The sequence below is a fragment of the Peromyscus maniculatus genome, chromosome 2 (genome assembly GCF_049852395.1).
Source record: "Peromyscus maniculatus bairdii isolate BWxNUB_F1_BW_parent chromosome 2, HU_Pman_BW_mat_3.1, whole genome shotgun sequence".
NCBI lineage: Eukaryota > Metazoa > Chordata > Mammalia > Rodentia > Cricetidae > Peromyscus > Peromyscus maniculatus.
The window spans coordinates 152,101,216-152,121,051 of record NC_134853.1 but is presented as its reverse complement, the minus strand read 5'-3'; the positions used below and the strand labels follow the sequence as shown (position 1 = coordinate 152,121,051).

Genomic DNA, 19,836 nt, shown 5'->3' with positions numbered 1-19,836 from the left:
CCTGAGCCCTGAAGAACGACCCAATCACAGGAAGGGAGCTGAGTGCACACGCTCTACCTCGCTCCCCTGAGCTGAGGCTGCAGGGCTCTGACCTGAATAAAGACACAAGTGGGGGGGGCTGCTGAGACGGCTCGGTAAGGAACCCGCCGCCAAGTCCCAGAGTCTGAGTTCAACCCCCAGAGTTCAGCAGAGAACCAGCCGACACAGCCCATCCCGACGTCCATTCACATGCCTGCCTGCGCGCGCACACATACACACACACACACACACACACACACACACACACACACACACACACACCCGCACAAGCACTAAATGTAATTAAACCAAAACAGAAACAGGACCATCTGCAGACACTCCTTTGTTCTGCTCCAAACCCCTGGTTCCTGAGGGTTGAGGGAAAGTCTGAAGCCCACAGAAATAGAAAATAATCTCGGATCAGAGCACATCCCGCCACAGCCCAAGTGGAGACGGTCCTCAACATTCAGGCAGCATTTCGTGGGGCAGGGCTGGAGCTTGAGGACACGGCTGAGGGCGCTGTGTCTGCTTTTTCATCCGGAAGTCCTTTGCAGGGATGGATGTTTGTCCAGTCGGGTCTGTAGTGGCTGACCGTCATCCAGGCCCAGCCGTTAGACCTGCATGGCTTCCTGCTCTGCCGTCTGGTCCGGGGATGCTAGGTACTTCTCCTGGATGCCCAGAGTGCTGAGGGAAGGGGTGTCAAGGCTGAGAGGACAGGCAGAAATTGGGGGACTGGCCCAGGCAGGATGTGACCTCTACTGATGACCACCATCCAAACACATCTGTCTTCTGCCCCAGTCCCCACAGCTGGATGTGAGCCGCCTTCTGGCACCCCTCCCCTGGCGTTCCTGCTTCTTCTTCCCCACACTGCTTAGAACAAAGGACCAGGGAGCACTAGCCCTCCAGCTCTGTGCGGCATATGCTCTAGAGACAGACCAGGGTGTTCAAATCCCGCCCCGCCACTTCCTTTTTCTCTTCTGAAGTCACGAGAGCTGTGACCAGAGTGAAGAGTGTCTCCTCCACACCTGGCACCGACTGGTACAATAACTATGGTTACTTCCCTTTCCCCACCATGGCAAAGATCTCCTCCGCTGGGCTTGGCCCACAACACAGGTCAACTCACAAAGGAGAGGACCAGACACTGCTAACCCTGGCTGCACGCGAGCCGTCGCCTTGGTCCCTCACCCAGGGGGACGCATGCTCTACCACCACCATCCGAGCTTCAAGCTTCTGACGACCTTCCTGCCTCAGTTTCCCAAGTACTGGTTGACGGGCAGGAAGCTTCACGCATGGCTCTTTTCTATTTCACTACATCTTTATCCAGTGAGACTTTAAGAACTCTGCTGCCCCTAATTATACCCATTAAGTGCATTTTCCACACTTACAGGGGCTCTCCTAAAATATGCATCAGCTCTCAGAGAACTGGAGGAAGATCAGGAGTTAAGACGAGCCTGCCCTACACAGGGGTTCTAGGCCAGCCAGGGGTAGAGAAACCCTGTCTCAAAACACCAAAATAAATGCATCCTTTGAGCTGATGTCTACACTTACTTCCCACCACTTTGGTGCCGGGCGGCATCAAAGCCCAGGCCTCATGGCAGTGGGCAAGTGTTCCAGCCTGGGTCCACGCCGGCCCTCCATCACTAGCTACACCTCCTCCCATACTCCGGCACCTTTTCCCTGTTCATGGACTGCACCAAGCAAACTGGACCCGTGCACCTCTCCCAACACTGTCTCATGTCTAGGCTTCTGGGGCTGCGGCTCCTCTGTTGTCCCTCCCACGATCCCTAAGGATACGAGGAGAAATGAAAGTCGGCTCCCATGGCAGCAGACATCATGGCCTCCAGGCTTCGCTGCTCCTGAACCCCGAAACAGTAGCCGTTGGCTTTATCCACGGCCTGCAGGACTCGCTGGATGCTGTCCTTGTCCTGGGCAGAGAAGAGAAGGAACTCAGTGAGGGAATCAGGTGTGTGAGCTGAGGCCACGCCTAACTGTTCCCTCTAACTCCTCCTCCATGGCAGTTCCACAGACCACAGTCCTTGGCCTAGAAGAGTCCATTCCCCAGGGGGCTGGCTAGCCAGACAACTGGCCAGATTAGGAGAGGTCGGCTCCTCCATGCGGTCACTCCCTGGGGTTTTCTCCTGTGGCAGCCTCCCCGCCACCCTAGACTAACTGTCCCACGGCTTACTAGGCCAGGCAGCCTTTAAGGTCAGAAGTCAGTGGAGGTCAAGGTACCTCTGTGTCAGGGACAGCACTCCTGTCGGGGAGGCACCCAACAAATACCTATGTTATCTGGCCCATAATGGTTTCCTCATCCGTCTACAACAGCGAGAACAGTCCACAAATCTCAAGGAAGTATACAGATCAAAATAAGGCGTGCTCAGCCCTCAGCAAGTGCTGGCAGGGAGAGGTCTGAGCAGGCGGTGGCTGGCATGTACACTCTCCTTCTCATACAGGAGCCAAGGGCAGTGTCAGAAGAAAAGCCAAGTTAGCTAAAGTCCCCACTGAGAAAGCAATCTAAGACCACGAGGTCTCCTGGGTTATCTCTGCCACAGGCAAGAAGAGAGGGATGGAGGCTGTGGGCTGCTTTGAAAACCCAACACAGTCACTCAGCAAAATGGACCCCAAAATCTGTCCCCTTGGTCCTGGGTGAACTTCCTGATGGGACTCTGGACTCGCTCACGTTCACTCACACTCAGGGGGGAGCATGTGCAGAGACTGAAGTCTGGTCTCTGCTTTTTACTCTAATCTCGCTCCACTGCTCCTGGTCCTGAAAGCATGCCAAGGACAGAGCCAGGCCACAGACATTAGGGGAGCCATCAAATCCTTCTATGTCCTTGGCATGTCGGAGCTACAGCCACAGGGAAGAGCTCTCTTCCTATCTGATACCTGGATGTTCAGTGGGATGAAGGAGACCAGGCTGTAGTCTTCGATGAGTTGGACCAACTTCTCATTGAGCTGACGGTAGTGACTGAAGAAAGGGTCAGATGCCAGGTGCTCAAGCAGGTAGGAGAGGTCCAGGACTTCCGTGTAGTAGTCCAGGTTGAAGGCTAAGGAGAGAAACTGGAGTTAGAAGCTGCTGACATTAAGCTAAAGATCTCAGGACTGGAGGGACTGAGCCATAGCTCAGCAACATGGTTAGCATCCGTAAAGGGCCTGGGTTCTAGTCCTAGCACCCAGAGGGGGATTAAAAACCATAAGCAGGGGTGGGATTTAGTTCAGTGGTAGAGTGCTCGCCTAGCAAGCACAAGGCCCTGAGTTTTGGCCTCAGCTCTGGGAAAAACAAAACCCTAGCCAACAGACTCGAGGCCACGTTCCGCTGTACAGCACTTGCTGGCACATGAGGTGCTGGATTCGTCTCTAGCACTACGAGACCAGAAAGACCCAAGCCTGGGGCTTTATCTTGTTTGTCTCGGTCAGTCACTGTGTTTTTCAGAGACAGCGTCTCACACCTTAGCTCTGGCTGGCCTGTTACTCACCATGTAGCCACCCAGGGGGCCTTCACAGCACTTCTCCTGCCTCAGGCAGGAGATTACTGCATGCTGAGATTACAGGCATGCCTGAGTGTCACACCGGCTTCCATTATTTACACCTCCTAAAACACTTGCTGGTGCAGTGAAATAGTGTCACTAAGAAGAGAAATGTTCTCTTGGCCTGGTGGCACAGGCTGGTAATCCTAGAGACAAGGGCAGCTAAGGCAGAAGGGTTGGAAGTTCAAGGCTAGCCTAGACTACAAAATAGATTTAAGGACAGTCTGGGCAGTTTAGTGAGACCCTAATTAAAATGAAAGGCCTATGACATTGTTCAGTGAACACAGACACTTGGAGTCAATCCCAACATCCTAGAGTTATCCCTGGGAGCCACACAGCAGGAGATAATCGATTCACACAAGTTGTCTTGACCTCCACACAAACATGTGCCCCCCATAAATGAAGAAATTTAATTTAAAGGGGGAAGCTTGAGAGGTTAAGAGTGCTTGATACTTCCAAAGGACCTGAGTTCAGTTCCCATTACCACATGTGAGGCTCACATACATGGCATACAGTCACACAACACACACAAAGATTTGTTTATTTCCTTTCTTTTTTTTTCAAGACAAGGTTTCTTTCTTTTTTTTTTTTAAGATTTATTTATTTATTATGTATATGGAAGAGGGTGCCAGTTCTCACTACAGATGGTTGTGAGCCACCATGTGGGTGCTGGGAACTGAACTCAGGACCTTTGGAAGATCAGCCAGTGCTCTTAACCTCTGAGCCATCTCTCCAGCCCCTTCCCTTTTTTTTCTTTTTTGGTTTTTCGAGACAGGGTTTTTCTCTCTGTAGCTTTGCGCCTTTCCTGGAACTCGCTCTGTAGCCCAGGCTGGCCTCAAACTCACAGAGATCCATCTGGCTCTGCCTCCCGAGTGCTGGGATTAAAGGCATGTGCCACTGCCGTGCGGCACACAAAGATTTTTAAGTCAGGGCATCACTATGTAGCTCTGGCTGTCCTGGAACAGGCTGGCTGGCCTCAACTTCAGAGATCCACCTGCCTCTGCCTCCCGAGTGCTGGGATTATGGCCTGCATCATTACAGGAGGGCTGAGGCAGTTCTGAACGGTAGAGTGCACACCGAGCAGGTGTGAAGCTCCAGGTTCAATCCCAGGATCATGAAAACAAAGCACTTGACTCCTCCCTTCCCTTTTAGAGAGGGTTTCATGTGGCCCAGGCTGGCCTTGAACTCCGGATCCTCCTGTCTTCTCCTGTCTTCACCTCCCAAGTGCTGGGCTGACAGACAGGCACTATCACACCTGGCTAAAACGCTTGACTTCATCCACCATTACTAGGCAGCCATGTGGACAGGTGTCTCCCTTATGGGGCTGTTGTAAGAACTAAGCTTATGAACCCATCCCCTGCCTTGTTCACACCAGTGTCACACAGGCACTGAGAACTATGCTCAGTCCCTGCCTCATGAAGCTTGGTCAAACCCCAGGGTCTTAGTACACACACTGGAAGAACTTTATAAATGCTTGTCAGTTCAGCAGCAAGGCCTCCTGGGTAAACCACCTCCCTTTCCCTGGTACAGTTCCTTCATGTAAGATGAAGAAATCAGAACAGATACTCTAACATCTGGTTTGGTTCTATGAATAGCTTCCCAATAAAAAAGAAAAGCACAGGTGACAGCCACTTGGGCTCCTTGGAAAGTCACCCCCAAAGATGAGTGGACTCTGGGCTGACATCCCTCCATGTCCTGATTAGGCAAGGTCACTTCCACATCATCTCCATCTTCCCTCCCCACTCATATACTACGAATTTCAGCTTTCTCTCTTGGTTCTTTTATGGCTTTAGATTTTAAAGAGCTGATGCTGTTAGCACAGCAGAAAAATAACGTGGCAGGAAAAAATGCTGGCCATTAAGACACTACCCGACTCCCATCTATTTTTGCTGCTTCTTGCCATGGAAAGATGCAGGTATAAGTCGGCTGCCTACAAGCCAGACCCTGGGTCTACCCATGCCTTGGTCTTAAGACTCTCCACCCTCTAGAACATGGAGGATAAACGTCTGCTGTTTGAGACACCTGGTGGATAGTAGCTGCACTCTAACTGTTCAAACTAAGACAACACTTTTGCCCATAGTGGACTGGCTACTTCTCACCACCCAAGTGTCGGGGCGCCACAGCCTCCAACAGTTATCCACTTCCTTCAGCCAGCCACTGTCCCACCACCACCCCCTTTTAATTGCCTTGTAGCGCCCATCTGTAATCTCTAAACCAACTGTAGTATCTGGCACAGTGATGCACAAAATAAATGGTCAGTTTCCTTCATGCTCCAATAGGGGCTCTTACCCAGCTTCCCGTAGTGTTCAATAAGGTCCATCTTGGAGAGGAGGTTGACATGGGGCAGTTCCACATGCAGCATTGTGGCCAGGGAGGTGCACAGTACCGAGATGAACTTGGCTGGGTCTGTACAGTAGTGAGAATCCACAAGGTGGACAGCTGTCAGCTGTGAGCAGAAGATACAGGATGAGAGGGAAAGGCGGACTAGAGTGGGAGGGACTTCCGGATCGTATATTCTCATGAGACTATCCGCTTAAGGATCCCAGGTAAGCCTTCCTCAGCTGTGTTCTGCTTCTATTTCCTAGTACACGTGTGTGCGTGAGACAGGCGTTTACGGCCTGGAACTCATGATCTTTCGGCCTCCATATGCCAAGTGCTGGGATTACGGCATGTGCCACTTTCCCTGGCTCTTGTATTCAATTCTAATAGCCAGCATCATGTCTTCCTCCCAGAATATATGGGGTATTTTTTTCTTACAAAGTACCTTTTCTCCTTCCTACTATGCTGGGGTGGGGCGGGGCAGAGTAGGTCCAAATCCAGGGCCTCTACCACTGAGCTAAATCTCCAACCCCTCTTGCAAGGTATCTTGCAAAAAGCCCTGGGTGGGAGACAGGGTCACATTACACTGCATCTGCCTCTGGACTCCTTCAACAGATACACTTTTGCACACCAACTACACAATTGCTGCGCCACTTCCTACGTGATCACTTCCACACTGAGAACTAACACGTTAACTTTAGAGATGACAAAGATGAACTGAGAGGACTTTCCCAGATCACACAGTTGGTGGCAGAGCTAAAATTCAAACTCAAGAGGCTGTGGTTCTGCTCCAAACTCAACTCAGACCCCATCTCTCAATGTGACTTGGGGGTGTGGCATCTGTCCACCTCCCTGTCAGGGGCTCTATCCGCATAATGGGCCTGCAGACCCGAGACGCACCCTGAGGTCCCACTGTGCCATCTGGGAAAAGATGCTGCGCAGGGCGGCATGGTGCGTGCAGAGCTCCACCTGCCCGGGGCAGTCGAAGAGAAAGTAGTGGCCTCGGAGGGGCTCGAGCTTGGCGCGCAGCCAGTCCAGGTTGGCCTCCAGGTACTCCATGCAGTAGAGCAGGCCACCGTTGGGCCCCAGGCGCAGCGCGTCCATCACGTCGCTCAGCCCCACCAGCTCGCCCACGTCCACGGCACACTCGTACGGCAGCCCTTCGTTGGCCGGGTCCAGGTTCACCACGGCCACGCGCCGGCCGAGCGCGCGCAGGAACTCACTCATGCCCAGGCAGTACGTGGTCTTCCCGGAGCCCGGGGGCCCGATCACCGCCTGCCCGAAGGCCGTGGCCGGGGCGGACCCCGCCATAGGGGAGCAGGCCGGCCCACGGGCGCCTCCCGAACTAAACCAAGCCGACCCACACAGAAAACAAGCAAACTACCCGGCACGGAAGGGTGAAGCCCCGACTTCCGGACTCCGCCGGAAATTGCCTAAGAGGAAGTCCCGCCTGCACGCCGACGCCGTAGGCCGGCCAGGGAGTTGTTGGTTACGCAGCCGCACTTTCTCCAGCCGCGGGTGTCAGTCTTAGGGTTTCCCGGCTTCTCTAAGGCAAACTTCCAGGCCCGGTCCAGTCCCAAACTCGTTTATTCTCGCGCAGACCCGCCCCCAGCCAAAGGGTGGAGGTGGAGGGACCGCCCGACCCTCCGGATCCGTTCTTCTCTGGTCCCTTGTCTTGTTCTGGTCTCGACGCCCTCCTTCAGACCCCCCAAAACCGACTTGGATGTGCCACAGGCAGTCCAGATCTCTGAGGTGAGCCCAAACAAGGCCTAGGGTTCGGAGCTCCCCCCAGAAGGAGGGATTTTTGTGAAATCATCTTTGAGGTAGAGAAGCGGCAGGCATGCTCATCAGCTCTGAGTACGTGAGTCTACTGTGCCATCTCCTAGGCTCTTGGCTGCTTCAGAGGTGGATCCACAAGGCAAGACCCAGGCTGTTTTCCTGGAGCTGAGTGACCCTGACCAAGGACGCAGCTTCACTCAGGCTCCGAGGACCTGTCCAAGGTACAGCTGGAACCCCTCACAAAAGTCACATCTGTCCGAAACTTCATGCTGGTGGGTGGCTGGCGTCGGAGCAAGGACTCCGTCCTGTCTTGGGGAAGAGGCTCATCATAGATTGTGGAAATGAGTCCCAAGCCAGTTCCTCGGGGCCTCTTCAGTTGCCCAAATGGCTGTAGTTTCTCTCCATGGTACCTGGAAAAAACAGGACAAGGGACAGGAGTAGCTACTACGTTATCTAGTTTGTCCTGTAAGACACAACTGTCTTGTGCTGATAGTGTTTGAACCCAGGGCCAGGCAAATAGTCATCCCTGAGCCACACCCCCAGCACCAAAGACAAAGCTTTAAATATCTGGAACTCTGCTCTCTGACTTCTAGAGACAGTCTGTGCCAACTACAAGGAACCTTGGAATTTTCCTTCCTACAACGGACTCCCCTATCAAGCCCAAAACCAGACTTGAGGAAATGAGTTTCCTGGGGGACCCATGATCGTTTTAAGTTACAGGACTTGGTCTAAAATGAACACAGAGAACAGCATCATCTATTTCTACTTCTGCTATGAAGTTCATCTTCCAGGGGCACCCAGCATGCATCTCAAAAACAATGGGAAGAGGGAAACCAAACAGCATCATTGCTGGATGATGACCCTAAGGAGCCCTTCAGGGGTGCACTTACCCCAATCCACGTTTGCATCTGGGGTGCTGGCCATCACCATCCAGGGCCTCAGGCACCCCGGAGCACCTACTACCCAGGCCCTGGCCTTCAGCCCAGCCCTGGCGCTCCATCACCTTCCGGCCAATGCCCTGCAAAGGGAAACAGAATCAAGAAAAGTGGCTTAGGTTTGACAAGGTTGTGCATGTCTCATCACTAGGGAGGCAGAGGCAGAAGGATTTGAGTTCAAGGTCAGGCTGGGCTACATATGGAGACCCTGCCTCACAGGAAGTAAGGGATAGAGGGAGAGAGGAAGGAAGGGGAGGAAAGAGAAAGAAGAAGGGGAGGCACGCTTCTTGGAGGAGAAACACAGAAGTGTCAGTGGGCTGGGCAGCGCTCACCTTGGTGTGGCGCTCAAAGGTGCCCACATGGCGTCCTATCACAGATCCATCTTCCTGGCCATCACGGAGTCTCTGTTCCAAGCGCATGTGGATAGAGTCACGGGCATCTTTGTCTCCACCATCTGAGGAACCATAGCCCATCTTGTAAAAAGGTCCCTCTCATCAAGGCTCAGGTATCTGGGGTCCCCTCACAAGACTTGCTGATTTATCTCATAATGTCCTATAATCTCTCTTGTGAGATGGGAACACCCCAGAATAGAAACCACAGTTCATCTTACAGACGAGGGACAGTGCAGAAAAAGCACAGACCAGACAGACATGAAATCAGAAATCAGACTACTGGGAGCAGTTAAGAGTGTGTGCCGATTCTCTACAGGACCTGGGTCCATTTCTCAGCATGTACACGGCAGCTCACAACTGTAACTCCAGTTCCAGGGGATGTCATGCCCTCTCATGCACTCCAAGGGTACCAGGCACGTGTCATACTTTCATGCAGGCAAAACACACATACACATAAGATAAAAATAATGAATCTTAGCTGGTGTGGTGGCGCACGCCTTTAATCCCAGCATTTGGGAGGCAGAGGCAGGCGGATCTCTGTGAGTTTGAGGCCAGTCTGATCTACATAGTGTAGCTCTACAGAGCTACATAGTGAGATCCTATCTCAAAACATCACAAATAAATTTAAAAAATCTTTATCAAAAAAGAGCAGCCAGGAGCTGGGCAGTGGTGGCACATGCCTTTAGTCCCAGCACTCAGGAGGCAGAGCCAGGCGGATCTCTGTGAGTTTGAGGCCAGCCTGATCTACAGAGTGAGATCCAGGACAGGCACCAAAACTACACAGAGAAACCCTGTCTTGAAAAAAAACAAAACAAAACAAACAAACAAACAAACAAAAAGCAGTCAGACTGGTCTACATATCGAGTTTCGGTTCGGGACAGCCAGGGGTACACAGATCCTGTCTCAAAAATAAATAAAATAAAAAATAAGAAAACAGAAACAAAACAAAAATCCAGGTCATTTATCACTTCAGGGCTATGAGTTGATCAAAGGCCAAGCTTCTATTTAGAGCCTGTTCACCCACAACCTGAGAGGTGTTCCCATAGGCCCTTAACAGAGAGGATCAAGGGCCTGCCCACTACCGACACTTCACTCCAGGCAGTGAGTACTCTGAAGCAGAGATGGTGTACAGTCAGCCTGTTTCTACAGGTTCTGCACCTGCACATCCAACCACTTTGAAGCTACTCAGAAAATACCTTTTTTTAAAAAAAAGATATATTTATTATGTACACAGTATTCTGCCTGCATGTGTCCCTGCAGGCCAGAAGAGGGCACCAGATCTCATTACAAGTGGTTGTGAGCCACCATGTGGTTGCTGGGAATTAAACTCAGGACCTCTGGAAGAGCAGTTGGTGATCTTACCCACTGAGCCATCTCTCCAGCCCCCTCAGAAAATATCTTTATTGGTACTAACATGTGGACTCCCCACTCCATCATTATTTCCTTAGTAATGCTAGATGCATGGTGTTTACATTGCATTAGGTTCTATGAAACATCTACAGAGGACTTGTCAGTTGGTTTTGAGATAAGAGCTCCCTCTGTAGCCCACGCTGACCTCAAACTTGCAGCAACCTTCATGTCTCCCTCACTTCCGCAGTGCAGGGATTCCAAACTGGACACTACCGTAGCTGGCAAGTAATTTTCTTCCTGGTGCTGGCATTGAACCCAGGGCCGCACATGTGCCAGGAAAGGACCACTGGGATGTAGCCCCAGGCCTTGCTAACTTTTTTTGAGAGATTATTTAAGTATGCGTGAGGACGCGTGTAGGTCGAAGCAACTGCACCACTGTGTAGAAAGCACGGCAGAGTTTGGTGTGCACAGGGCTCTAGAACCATTCTCCTTGAGCGCACTGAGAACAGTGGGCTGCCCTAGCTCCCTGACTGAACTTCTGCCAATCATGTGTAGCTAACAAACAGGGTTAACCCTCAAGTTCCTCCCGGACTCCACCCCTTGTCCGTACCTTTGTCGTAGTAGACACTCATGTCCACGTCCCAGTCATCGGCCGTCTGCTCATCAAAATCTACAGGGACAGAAGCATCGGTTGAGGTCTCTGAGTTCTTTGGTTCTGGGGCTGGGAATCAGACCCAGGGCCTCGCACAGCTAAAAATGCTCTACCACCCAGCTCTGCGCCCCACCCCAATGACTCCCGCTCTGTTCTGAGCTACATCTAGCGTTAGACAAACATTCCAGGTTCTAGACCAATTCCTCATTCCAAAACAGGATGGAAGCCATTTATTTCCTCGCTTTATTTAGACTGTCAGGGGACCTACTATGTGAAGCAGAGGCCCCCACTTTGGTTTGCCAGCCCTTGCCTGGGTACCAACCTAAGGGTCTAGATCTGAAAGATGCCGACAAAGCCCGTGTGTTAAACCATTAGTCCACAGCACAGGGAAGGAACGGGAACTTCACGAGGCAGAGCTTGCTTCACTCGTGACCTTCAAGGGACCGTGGGGCCCCGGCCTTGTCTTCCCTCTCTCTCTTGCCTCCCAGCCATGAGGCGATTAGGCTTCCTGCACCAAGTACTCAACCACACTGTGCAGCCTCCCCACAGGCCTAAGAACCAATCGGCTCAGGCCTTCAGCCCTCCGATCTGAGCCAAGGCTCTTCCCGCATTTGTCACCGTCACCGTCACCACAGCCTGACCTCCTTCCTCCTCCTGCCAGAACTGAGCGTCGGTGTAGAACACCAGGCCAGAGCCGCCCTTCTCCCACTTGAGCTCAATCTCCTCCTCGAAGAGCCGCTCGGTGGTCCGCTCCTGCCCGGTCACGTCCTCATGCAGGGCTTCATGACGCTCCCACTCCTCACACCGGTCATCATCCTGGGAGAGAGGAGGGAGAGGTGACCTGCGGGTCTGACCTCCAGACCTCAGGGCCCAGCGGGGGACACGGGACCTGGACCTCAGCACCATGCCTTCAGGCTTCTCTAGAAGCAGCACATCTAGACTTAAAACCCCGACCGACACCAGACGCCACCCCCTGCTCCTCACTCCCGACTCACTCAGTCCCTCCTCCCCCTGCTCCTCACTCCCGACTCACTCGGTCCCTCCTCCCCCTGCTCCTCACTCCTGACTCACTCGGTCCCTCCTCCCCCTGCTCCTCACTCCCGACTCACTCGGTCCCTCCTCCCCCTGCTCCTCACTCCCGACTCACTCGGTCCCTCCTCCCCCTGCTCCTCACTCCTGATTCACTCGGTCCCTCCTCCCCCTGCTCCTCACTCCCGACTCACTCGGTCCCTCCTCCCCCTGCTCCTCACTCCCGACTCACTCGGTCCCTCCTCCTCCCCCTGCTCCTCACTCCCGACTCACTCGGTCCCTCCACCCCCTGCTCCTCACTCCCAACTCACTCGGTCCCTCCTCCCCCTGCTCCTCACTCCCGACTCACTCGGTCCCTCCTCCTCCCCCTGCTCCTCACTCCCGACTCACTCAGTCCCTCCTCCTCCCCCTGCTCCTCACTCAGTCCCTCCTCCACCCCCTGCTCCTCACTCGGTCCCTCCTCCTCCCCCTGCTCCTCACTCAGTCCCTCCTCCTCCCCCTGCTCCTCACTCCCGACTCACTCAGTCCCTCCTCCCCCTGCTCCTCACTCCCGACTCACTCAGTCCCTCCTCCCCCTGCTCCTCACTCCCGACTCACTCGGTCCCTCCTCCTCCACCCCCTGCTCCTCACTCCCGACTCACTCGGTCCCTCCTCCCCCTGCTCCTCACTCCCGACTCACTCGGTCCCTCCTCCCCCTGCTTCTGTCCCTGGTCAAATCCTCACGCTGAGTCCTCCAGGACACAAAGCCCACTTAGTACACAGCTCTCTCTCTCTCTAGTTTGTTTATCAGTACACACCATTCAAGCCTTTCTCAATTACGTCACGAGGAAGGGACAGGACAAGGACTAAGTAGCATTTCCTGCTGCTCAGGCCCTTCCTATAACTGGGCTCTTGGAATAATCCCAGTGGTCCTGTGAGGTAAGTGCTGTTATCCCATCTTACAGGGGGAACTTAGGTCAGAGGTAACCTGCCCACAACACTATGCCAAGCGCAGCTGAACCAGCGGGCAATCCCAGGGCATCTCCACACAGCCTTCCCACGCTCCTTCTTTCTCGTTTCAACACTTAGGCTCTTCCAGGGCAGGAAATGGATCATAGACTGTCTTTAGAACTGAACCCCAGTTCTTGCTACGACATGCTTAACTGGGCCTGTGCAATGACAGGAGGACCCTTGGCTTGACGCCCCCAGTGCCCTACCCTGGATTAAACCCCAGGAGGCCACAGGAACCAAGGCTGCGGAGCAGGTGGTGCTGACAGCACTGGGCTGAGTACTGAACACCGTGCCTCGCTTTCCCCACCTGGGAGGTGAGGTCAGTAAGGACCACACGGGACCATCTCAAAAGCAAAAATAAAGGTTTCACAACAAACCCCACCTCACTTGATTCATGGAGAAAGGAGATGATGACAATAATGTCTATTCTGCAGACAAAGTTAAGACTGGAGGCTGGTGAGACCAGAACAGAGGCGGACGGAGCAGGGCCCCCCGATGGAAGCCAGAGGCTGGAGGAGCCTGGAGCAGGAACTGGGCTCCCATCTCTAACTCCGCTCCTACCTCCTTACACACTTCTGGGCAAATTCCTACACATCTTTGCTTGGTCCTTCCATCTGTGAAAAGGAGCCTTCAACACTTTCTGAGCAGAATACACTTGAAAATCATCTGATAAAAACCCTGGACACACCCTCCCAACCAAAAAAAGCGTAAAATGTAAAGAGAGTTTTACATTCACTGCCGGAGCGGTTCTTCTCCAGAGGAACCTCCGTCATACACGTGACAGGAGAACAGTACTAATGCCTTGGCCTGTCTTTTTTTTTTTTTTTTAAATCACAGTCTCATGTATCCTGGGCTGGGTTTGAACTCTAGGTAGTTGAAGATGACCTTGAACTTCTGACCCCCCGAACCCCCCCACCCCCACCTGGACCTCTCGTAATGCCAGGATTAGAGGTGTGTACCACCCTGCCAGACCGGTGCACTTTGGGGTTCAAACTCAGGGCTTTGTGCTGGCTGGGTGAGCATCCTACCAAAGGAGTTCCAGCCCCGGCCTGGCCTCTGCAAGAGATGAGCAAAGCGCAGCACTACTCACATCGTCGGAGTGAGACTCTTCCTCTCGCTGCTCTTCATCCTCAGGCTCCTCCAGGAGGCTGGCTGGTGGCTCTTCCAAGTAGGTTCCCTGGGGGATTTCCTCCCCCTCGGCGGTGTACACCTGTTCTTCCTGCTCCACGGTCTCAGAGTCCTCGTACTCGAAGGGCACATTGCCGTAGCGCCGGGAGGAGCCTGTCTTGGGAAACTGGAGCTGCAGCTGGGTGATGATTCGAGGTGGAAGCCGGCAGGCCCGGATCAAGTCCAAAAAGACCCGCAGGGGCGTGCCCACGTTCCCATTGGGCATCAGCACCGGTGGATTCAGCTCGGGTAGCTGCCTCAGGTCAGCCAGGGTAAAAGCTTCATTGTCTGCCTTGCGACTCTGGAGCTCCTTCCGGGTCTTAAAGGGAAAGGGCCCTAGATCTTAGGGAGGAGGGGAAGAATGGATGTTAAATCCCTAGCAGCTTTCAGTAATATTCAAGTCAGTAGTAAATCTCAGTTTAAAAGCTGATTCCTATAAGGCACGGTGGCATACATTTGAGAGACCAGCACCCAGGAAAGTGAGGCAGGAGGAGCTTGAGTTGGAGGTCAGTCTCCAAAAAGGGCTAATACAATGAACTTCCCTCCAGGCTGGAGGCCTTGAGTCTGATCCCAGAATCCACAGGGTAGGAGAGAACTGGCTCTCACAAGGTGACCTCTGACCTCCACACTAGTGTCACAGCACAGGTGTATCTTCTGCCTCCACAACATCAATGTAACAGATGCTTCTGTGTATATGCCTGAGTGTATGTATGTATGTACGTGCACCACATGCATGAAGGAGCCTGTGCAGGTCAGAACCTCCGAGACAGTTGTGAGCAGCCATGTGGGTGCTGGGAATTAAGAATCCTCTGCAAGAGCAGTAACTTAACTAAGTGCACTTAACCTGTGAGCCATCTCTCCAGCCCTCGTATTTCTCATCTCCCTAGAGGAATATACAGGTTTCTTCAACATCTGCCTCCTGATGATTAGCCTTTATTGGTACAAGAGATAGAATCATTACCTCTCAACTATATTTCCAGCCCTGTGCTGACCTTTGGATGCTCAGCTGTCACCAATTCCCACTGCACATATCTTGTGTTCCAGGCATATCAATGATTTTTTAAAATTATGATTTGCTTGCTTAGTGTGTGTAAGTGTGTGTGTGTGTGTGTGTGTGTGTGTGTGTGTGAGTGTGTGTGAGTGTGTGTGTGTCTGTGTGTACACAGTGTACCTACGGGGGCCAGAAGATAACCTGCTGGAGTTGGTTCTCTCCTTCCACCATGTGGGTCCTGGAGATCCAACTCAGGTCTTCAGATCTGGCCATGTTGGTGGCCCAGGATTGTTTTGAGAATTCAATAAGGAAACGATGGACTGGTCAGATATGGTGGCTCACACAATCCCAGCACTTGAGAGGCAGGGACAGGAGGGTCAGGAGCTCAAGGTTATTTCTTTTCTTTCTTTATTTTTGAGACAGGCCCTGTCTGGCCTGAAGCTCGCTATGTAGACCAGAGTGACCTTCAACTCTTGAGAGCTGCTTGCCTTTCCTGGGATTAAAGCATGCACTACCATATGTCCTTCTAACACATAGTTTGAGGTCAGCATAGACTACATGAGACAGGGACACACAGAGAAGCAACTCGTTGCTCCCATGAAGTACACCTTGATAAGACATTGCTCCTAAAGACTTTGCCAAAACCGTAATACACACACACACACACACACACACACACACACACACACACCCTCTGAAGACATTTGCTCAGCAACTGTTTGTTCACCCTTGAACTGACACCGTTTTTTTGTTTGTTTGTTTTGTTTTGTTGAGATAGGGTCTGAGCTACATAATCTTGGCTGGCCTGGAACTCTCTAGACCAAGCTGACCTCGAACTTATGAAGTTACAAAGATCCACTTACCTCTGCTTCCCAAGTGCTAGGACTAAAGGTGTTCGACACCGAATTTGTGAATGATTCTTGTAGCCAAGGCTAAACTGTTTCAAAATCGTTTGTATAAACTTCTCCATCTGGCATTTTAAAACCCTTGGCTTCCTTTTCCCTGATGGACACACTTGTGCCCCGCCCCCTTCTGCAGCCCAGCAGCGAGCTCCGTGCTCTCTAGAGTTAATTCTTTCCTCTGCAGAGCCCGTTCTTCAGTCGCTTATGTTAGGTTAGAAGAAACCAAATTTCCTGTTTGTTTGGAGACAGGTTTCTCTTCGGAGCCCCGGCTGTTGTGGGACTCGCTTTGTAGCCCAGGCTGGCCTCATACTCAAAGATCCGCCTGCCTCGGCTTCTTTAGTGGTGGGATTAAAGGCGTGCGCCACCACTGCCTGGCTCCAAATTTCTTTCCGAAAAATCCTATCGGTAGTACAAAATCAACTCTTCAGAGAAATGGTCCTAATAAGGAATAAACTGGAAACTCATCTACATAGGTCTCTGTTTTGTTTTTTTGTCTTTTAAGTCCCTGAATGAAACTAACGTGCAAATTGAGGCTGAAAACGCGCATTGTCCAGAACTGACTTAGAACTCCTAAACGGAGGTAAGCAGAGGTCTGACCTATCTCCACTCCCCAGGAAATGGGCCTCCGTTCCAAGGCCTGGAAGTCCAGTGCATTCTCTCTCCCTCTTACCTGAAGCCTCAGTGGGCAGCCTAAGCCTGCGGATGAGACAACGACCGGGGAGCCAGGTCCCCTGCGAGTCCAGCCACCGGCGGCCCGAGTACATGCGAAGCAGCCGCTGAGCTTGGGCCACTCCCCGCACCGAGACGATGCAGCAGCAGGTGCGGGTCGGCACGGGAGCCGAGTCCCGGGAGGGGACAGCGCGGGCTTCGGGGTCTGTGTTCTGGGCGAGAAGCGGATGCTCAGCAGCAGGGTCGGGGGCAGCTCGGGCCGCGTCGGGAGCCGCCGCCGCCTGCGGAGGGCCCCTCTCCGGCCGATGTCGGTAGTGGAAACACAGGAAGCCTCCGCCGCGCTGCTCCCGGAACTGGCTAAAGTAGCTCCGTAGCTGGGCCGAGCGTAACCCAGGGGGGATACCACTCACCACCAGGTACACCGGCGACTCTTCGTCCGCCTCCCTGGGCATCGCCATCTTGGACTGTCACATGATTGCTTGGCGTCAACTCTCGCGGGAACACCGCGTCTAGGACTCCGGCGTCCGCTTTTGGAGTGCGAACTCTGGGACCGACCGGTCCCTCCAGCTGTGTTTCAGCCGCTCTTGGGCCGAAACCGTTTGTTCAGATCCACCGATGGCGGGAAACTCTTCTGATGGGCTGGGCTGTGGCTCAGTGACAGCTAACCCGGCCCGGGGGACACCCAGTGTGGAGCGCCCCGGAGGCTGAGCCAGGAGAGCTGGCGGGAGTTTGACGTAGGAGTGGACGATATAATACCAACCAACCAGCGCTACATAGCAAGATTGACTCTAAAGTAAACGTTGAAAAAGCCGGGCGTGGTGGCGCACGCCTTTAATCCCAGCCCTTGCGAGGCAGGAGGATCTCCGTGAGTTCAAGACCAGCCAGGGCTGCATCGAGGTAGCCCTGTCTAGGGGGTGGGGGTGTAGAGATGGCTCAGCAATTAAGAGCGTTTGCTGCTCTTACAGAGTACCTGGGGTGGATCCCCAGCACCTACATGCTACACGGAGGCTCATACATCCGTAACTCCGGTTTCGGGGCACACACGTGGTGGGCCTACATAACCCACCCTCACACATAAAGCTTTAACAGAAATTTAAAAAATTAAAGAACAAAATAAAAACAAGTAAATGTAGGAAACGATTTCCAGAAGCCATGGGTTATTAAGTGAAAATCCTAGTGCCATCAGTGGGCTACCTCCCTACAAGGTGGTGTGTCCCTTACACACGAACAGCATCGATACTGTGACTGCCATAGAGCAACTCCTGTGTGCAGTGCTCCGGGAAGCCAGAAGAGGGCGACGGATCCTCCGGAACTGGAGCAGACAGATGTGAGCTGCCAGGTGGGTTCTGGAACCCCAACACAGATCCTCTTCAAAAGCAGAGAATGCCCTTATCCCTGACCCATCTCCCTAGCCTCCTGGTTGCATTCTTGAACTCATAAAAACTGCAGATCTGGCCAAAATTAGGCCCTGCAACTCCTACAATGGAGGATGATGGAAAGGCTTCACGAGTCTGGACCCCTCCCTAAGAATTTATATGCTGTTGAAAGTTGATGGTAATGTTGTGGCCGAGAAACGAGACCCCCGAGCAAGACTATCACAGAGCCGATATCCGATACAAAACACAAAGGGGTTTATTGATAACCGGCAAGCCTGGGCTTGGTCCGAGTCCAACACTTGTCACTGCCAGGGGGAGGAGAATGGCCCTGAGCTCTCAGGGTGAGGGGTTTTTAAGGGAAAAATGGCAAGCAGGGTGGTACAAGCCTTTGCATCATAAGATTGGGTGAGGGTGTGTAACCTTTGAACTTACTGGTTGGGGGTTACAGTTATTATTTTGGGGTAGGCCTGGACAAGTCCCAGGCTTTGTCCTTGAGCTGCCCTGGAGGCTGGCTGGCCTTGCACTTTCACAACGTTCTCATTAACCTATGCACATAGCTCTAACTTGGTAAGGAGTCCCAGACAGTAAACAGCTGGCTGAACCTTGAGCGGTCAGAGTACGTGCAGAAAGGGAGCTACTGCAAGGACTGTGTCTTTTGTTCACAGCCCTCCCAGAACTGCTTGCTCAAGTCTCAGGAAACTGAAATTGAGGCTTGATCTCTAAGAGAAGACAGACAGCCTGTTATGGCATCTGCTTGGTCCTTTCAGTAGGAAGGGTTATTCTGTAGCAATTTTCTCTGAATTGAAACATTCTATCCTGGGTGGACGGTCCTTTAAGACTCTCCAAGTAAACAATGGGAGCTAGAGAGATAACAGTGGTTAAGAGGTTTGGCTCAGGTTCAGTTTCTACCACCCACTTGGCAGTTTACAACTGTCTGTGACTCCAGTTCCAAGAGATAGTATGCCTTTTTCTGTCCTCTGAGGGCACCAGGCATGCACATGATACACAGATATACTTGCAAGCAAAACAATCATACATATAAAATACAATTTAGAAAAGTATACAACTCCCAAGTCTCAGTTCCTAAAACGTACAAGATTCAAGCAGATATAAGCAGTAAGGACGGCTGGAGAAAAGAGACTTTCTAACCTGTCAGGCTGCCTGCAAATGTAAGAATTATGTCCTTAATTACGTCACCAGCCTGCGACTGCATCCCATCCTGAAAAGTGGGTGTGCCCTCTGTGTGCTCTCTTTCCTCACTCTCTCCTTCCGTATTCTCCCCCTTCCGTGGTCTCTCTCTCCCCCTCTCCCTCTCTCTCCCAATAAAGCTCTAGAAAGGTAACCATGGCTCATGACTCTTCCGCCACCGCAGCATCCAGTGCTCTCGTTTGTTGGCATGGCTGCCGTGAGCGCAGCCGCTTAACCAACATTGGTGCCGTTCAGACTCGGATAGGTCAAAGAGGACCTGCTACTGCTTGCCGCCTCCTCCCCCATCCAGCGAGACCGCAAGCGCGCGTCCCTCGCCTCCGCTGGACCCACACAGCCACCACTACAGCTACCACCATAATTCTTCCCCACAGTGAGTCTGCCGTTCTCTGAGCTATATTCTTTGCGACAAACACCCTGGGGGTTGTCCTTGGGCTGTGCTGGCAATGGCAGGTACATTTTTGCTCCTGATGAGGGGGTCAATGCCGTCTCGGGTCCACCATGGACCAACTGCAGCACAGCCGCAGCCCTTCC

General features: G+C 52.7%; 2 protein-coding genes across 2 annotated transcripts; both read right to left on the bottom strand.

Annotated features, from left to right (window-relative positions):
• Positions 1-343: 343 nt before the first annotated feature.
• Gpn2 (GPN-loop GTPase 2) lies at positions 344-7,302 on the bottom strand. The gene is made up of 5 exons (XM_006975628.4): positions 6,765-7,302; positions 5,835-5,991; positions 2,905-3,065; positions 1,813-1,943; positions 344-702 (listed from the first exon to the last, which is right to left on the bottom strand). The coding sequence occupies exons 1-5, from the start codon at positions 7,173-7,175 to the stop codon at positions 630-632; spliced, it is 933 nt and encodes a 310-aa protein (XP_006975690.1). The 5' UTR covers positions 7,176-7,302; the 3' UTR covers positions 344-629.
• Positions 7,303-7,433: 131 nt separating this feature from the next.
• Gpatch3 (G-patch domain containing 3) lies at positions 7,434-19,429 on the bottom strand. The gene is made up of 7 exons (XM_006975627.4): positions 16,722-19,429; positions 14,082-14,500; positions 11,614-11,788; positions 10,931-10,990; positions 8,911-9,032; positions 8,534-8,661; positions 7,434-8,053 (listed from the first exon to the last, which is right to left on the bottom strand). Exons 1-7 carry the CDS (start codon positions 17,176-17,178, stop codon positions 7,837-7,839), a joined length of 1,578 nt encoding a protein of 525 aa, XP_006975689.1. The 5' UTR covers positions 17,179-19,429; the 3' UTR covers positions 7,434-7,836.
• Between the last annotated feature and the right edge of the window lie 407 nt (positions 19,430-19,836).

Bases quoted from the DNA above. Each gene is read 5' to 3' on its own strand.
- Gpatch3 (XM_006975627.4), bottom strand. From the start codon at position 17,178: ATGGCGATGCCCAGGGAGGCGGACGAAGAGTCGCCGGTGTACCTGGTG. The intron at 10,991-11,613 runs GTCAGGCTGTGG...CTGTCCCTGTAG, and splicing joins CTGGCAGGAGGAGGAAGGAG to ATTTTGATGAGCAGACGGCC. The intron at 9,033-10,930 runs GTACGGACAAGG...ATGGTTCCTCAG, and splicing joins GAGTGTCTACTACGACAAAG to ATGGTGGAGACAAAGATGCC.
- Gpn2 (XM_006975628.4), bottom strand. From the start codon at position 7,175: ATGGCGGGGTCCGCCCCGGCCACGGCCTTCGGGCAGGCGGTGATCGGG. The intron at 5,992-6,764 runs GTGCGTCTCGGG...TTCTGCTCACAG, and splicing joins TGGCACAGTGGGACCTCAGG to CTGACAGCTGTCCACCTTGT. The intron at 703-1,812 runs GTATCCTTAGGG...CCCTTCCCTCAG, and splicing joins GCCGACTTTCATTTCTCCTC to CACTCTGGGCATCCAGGAGA.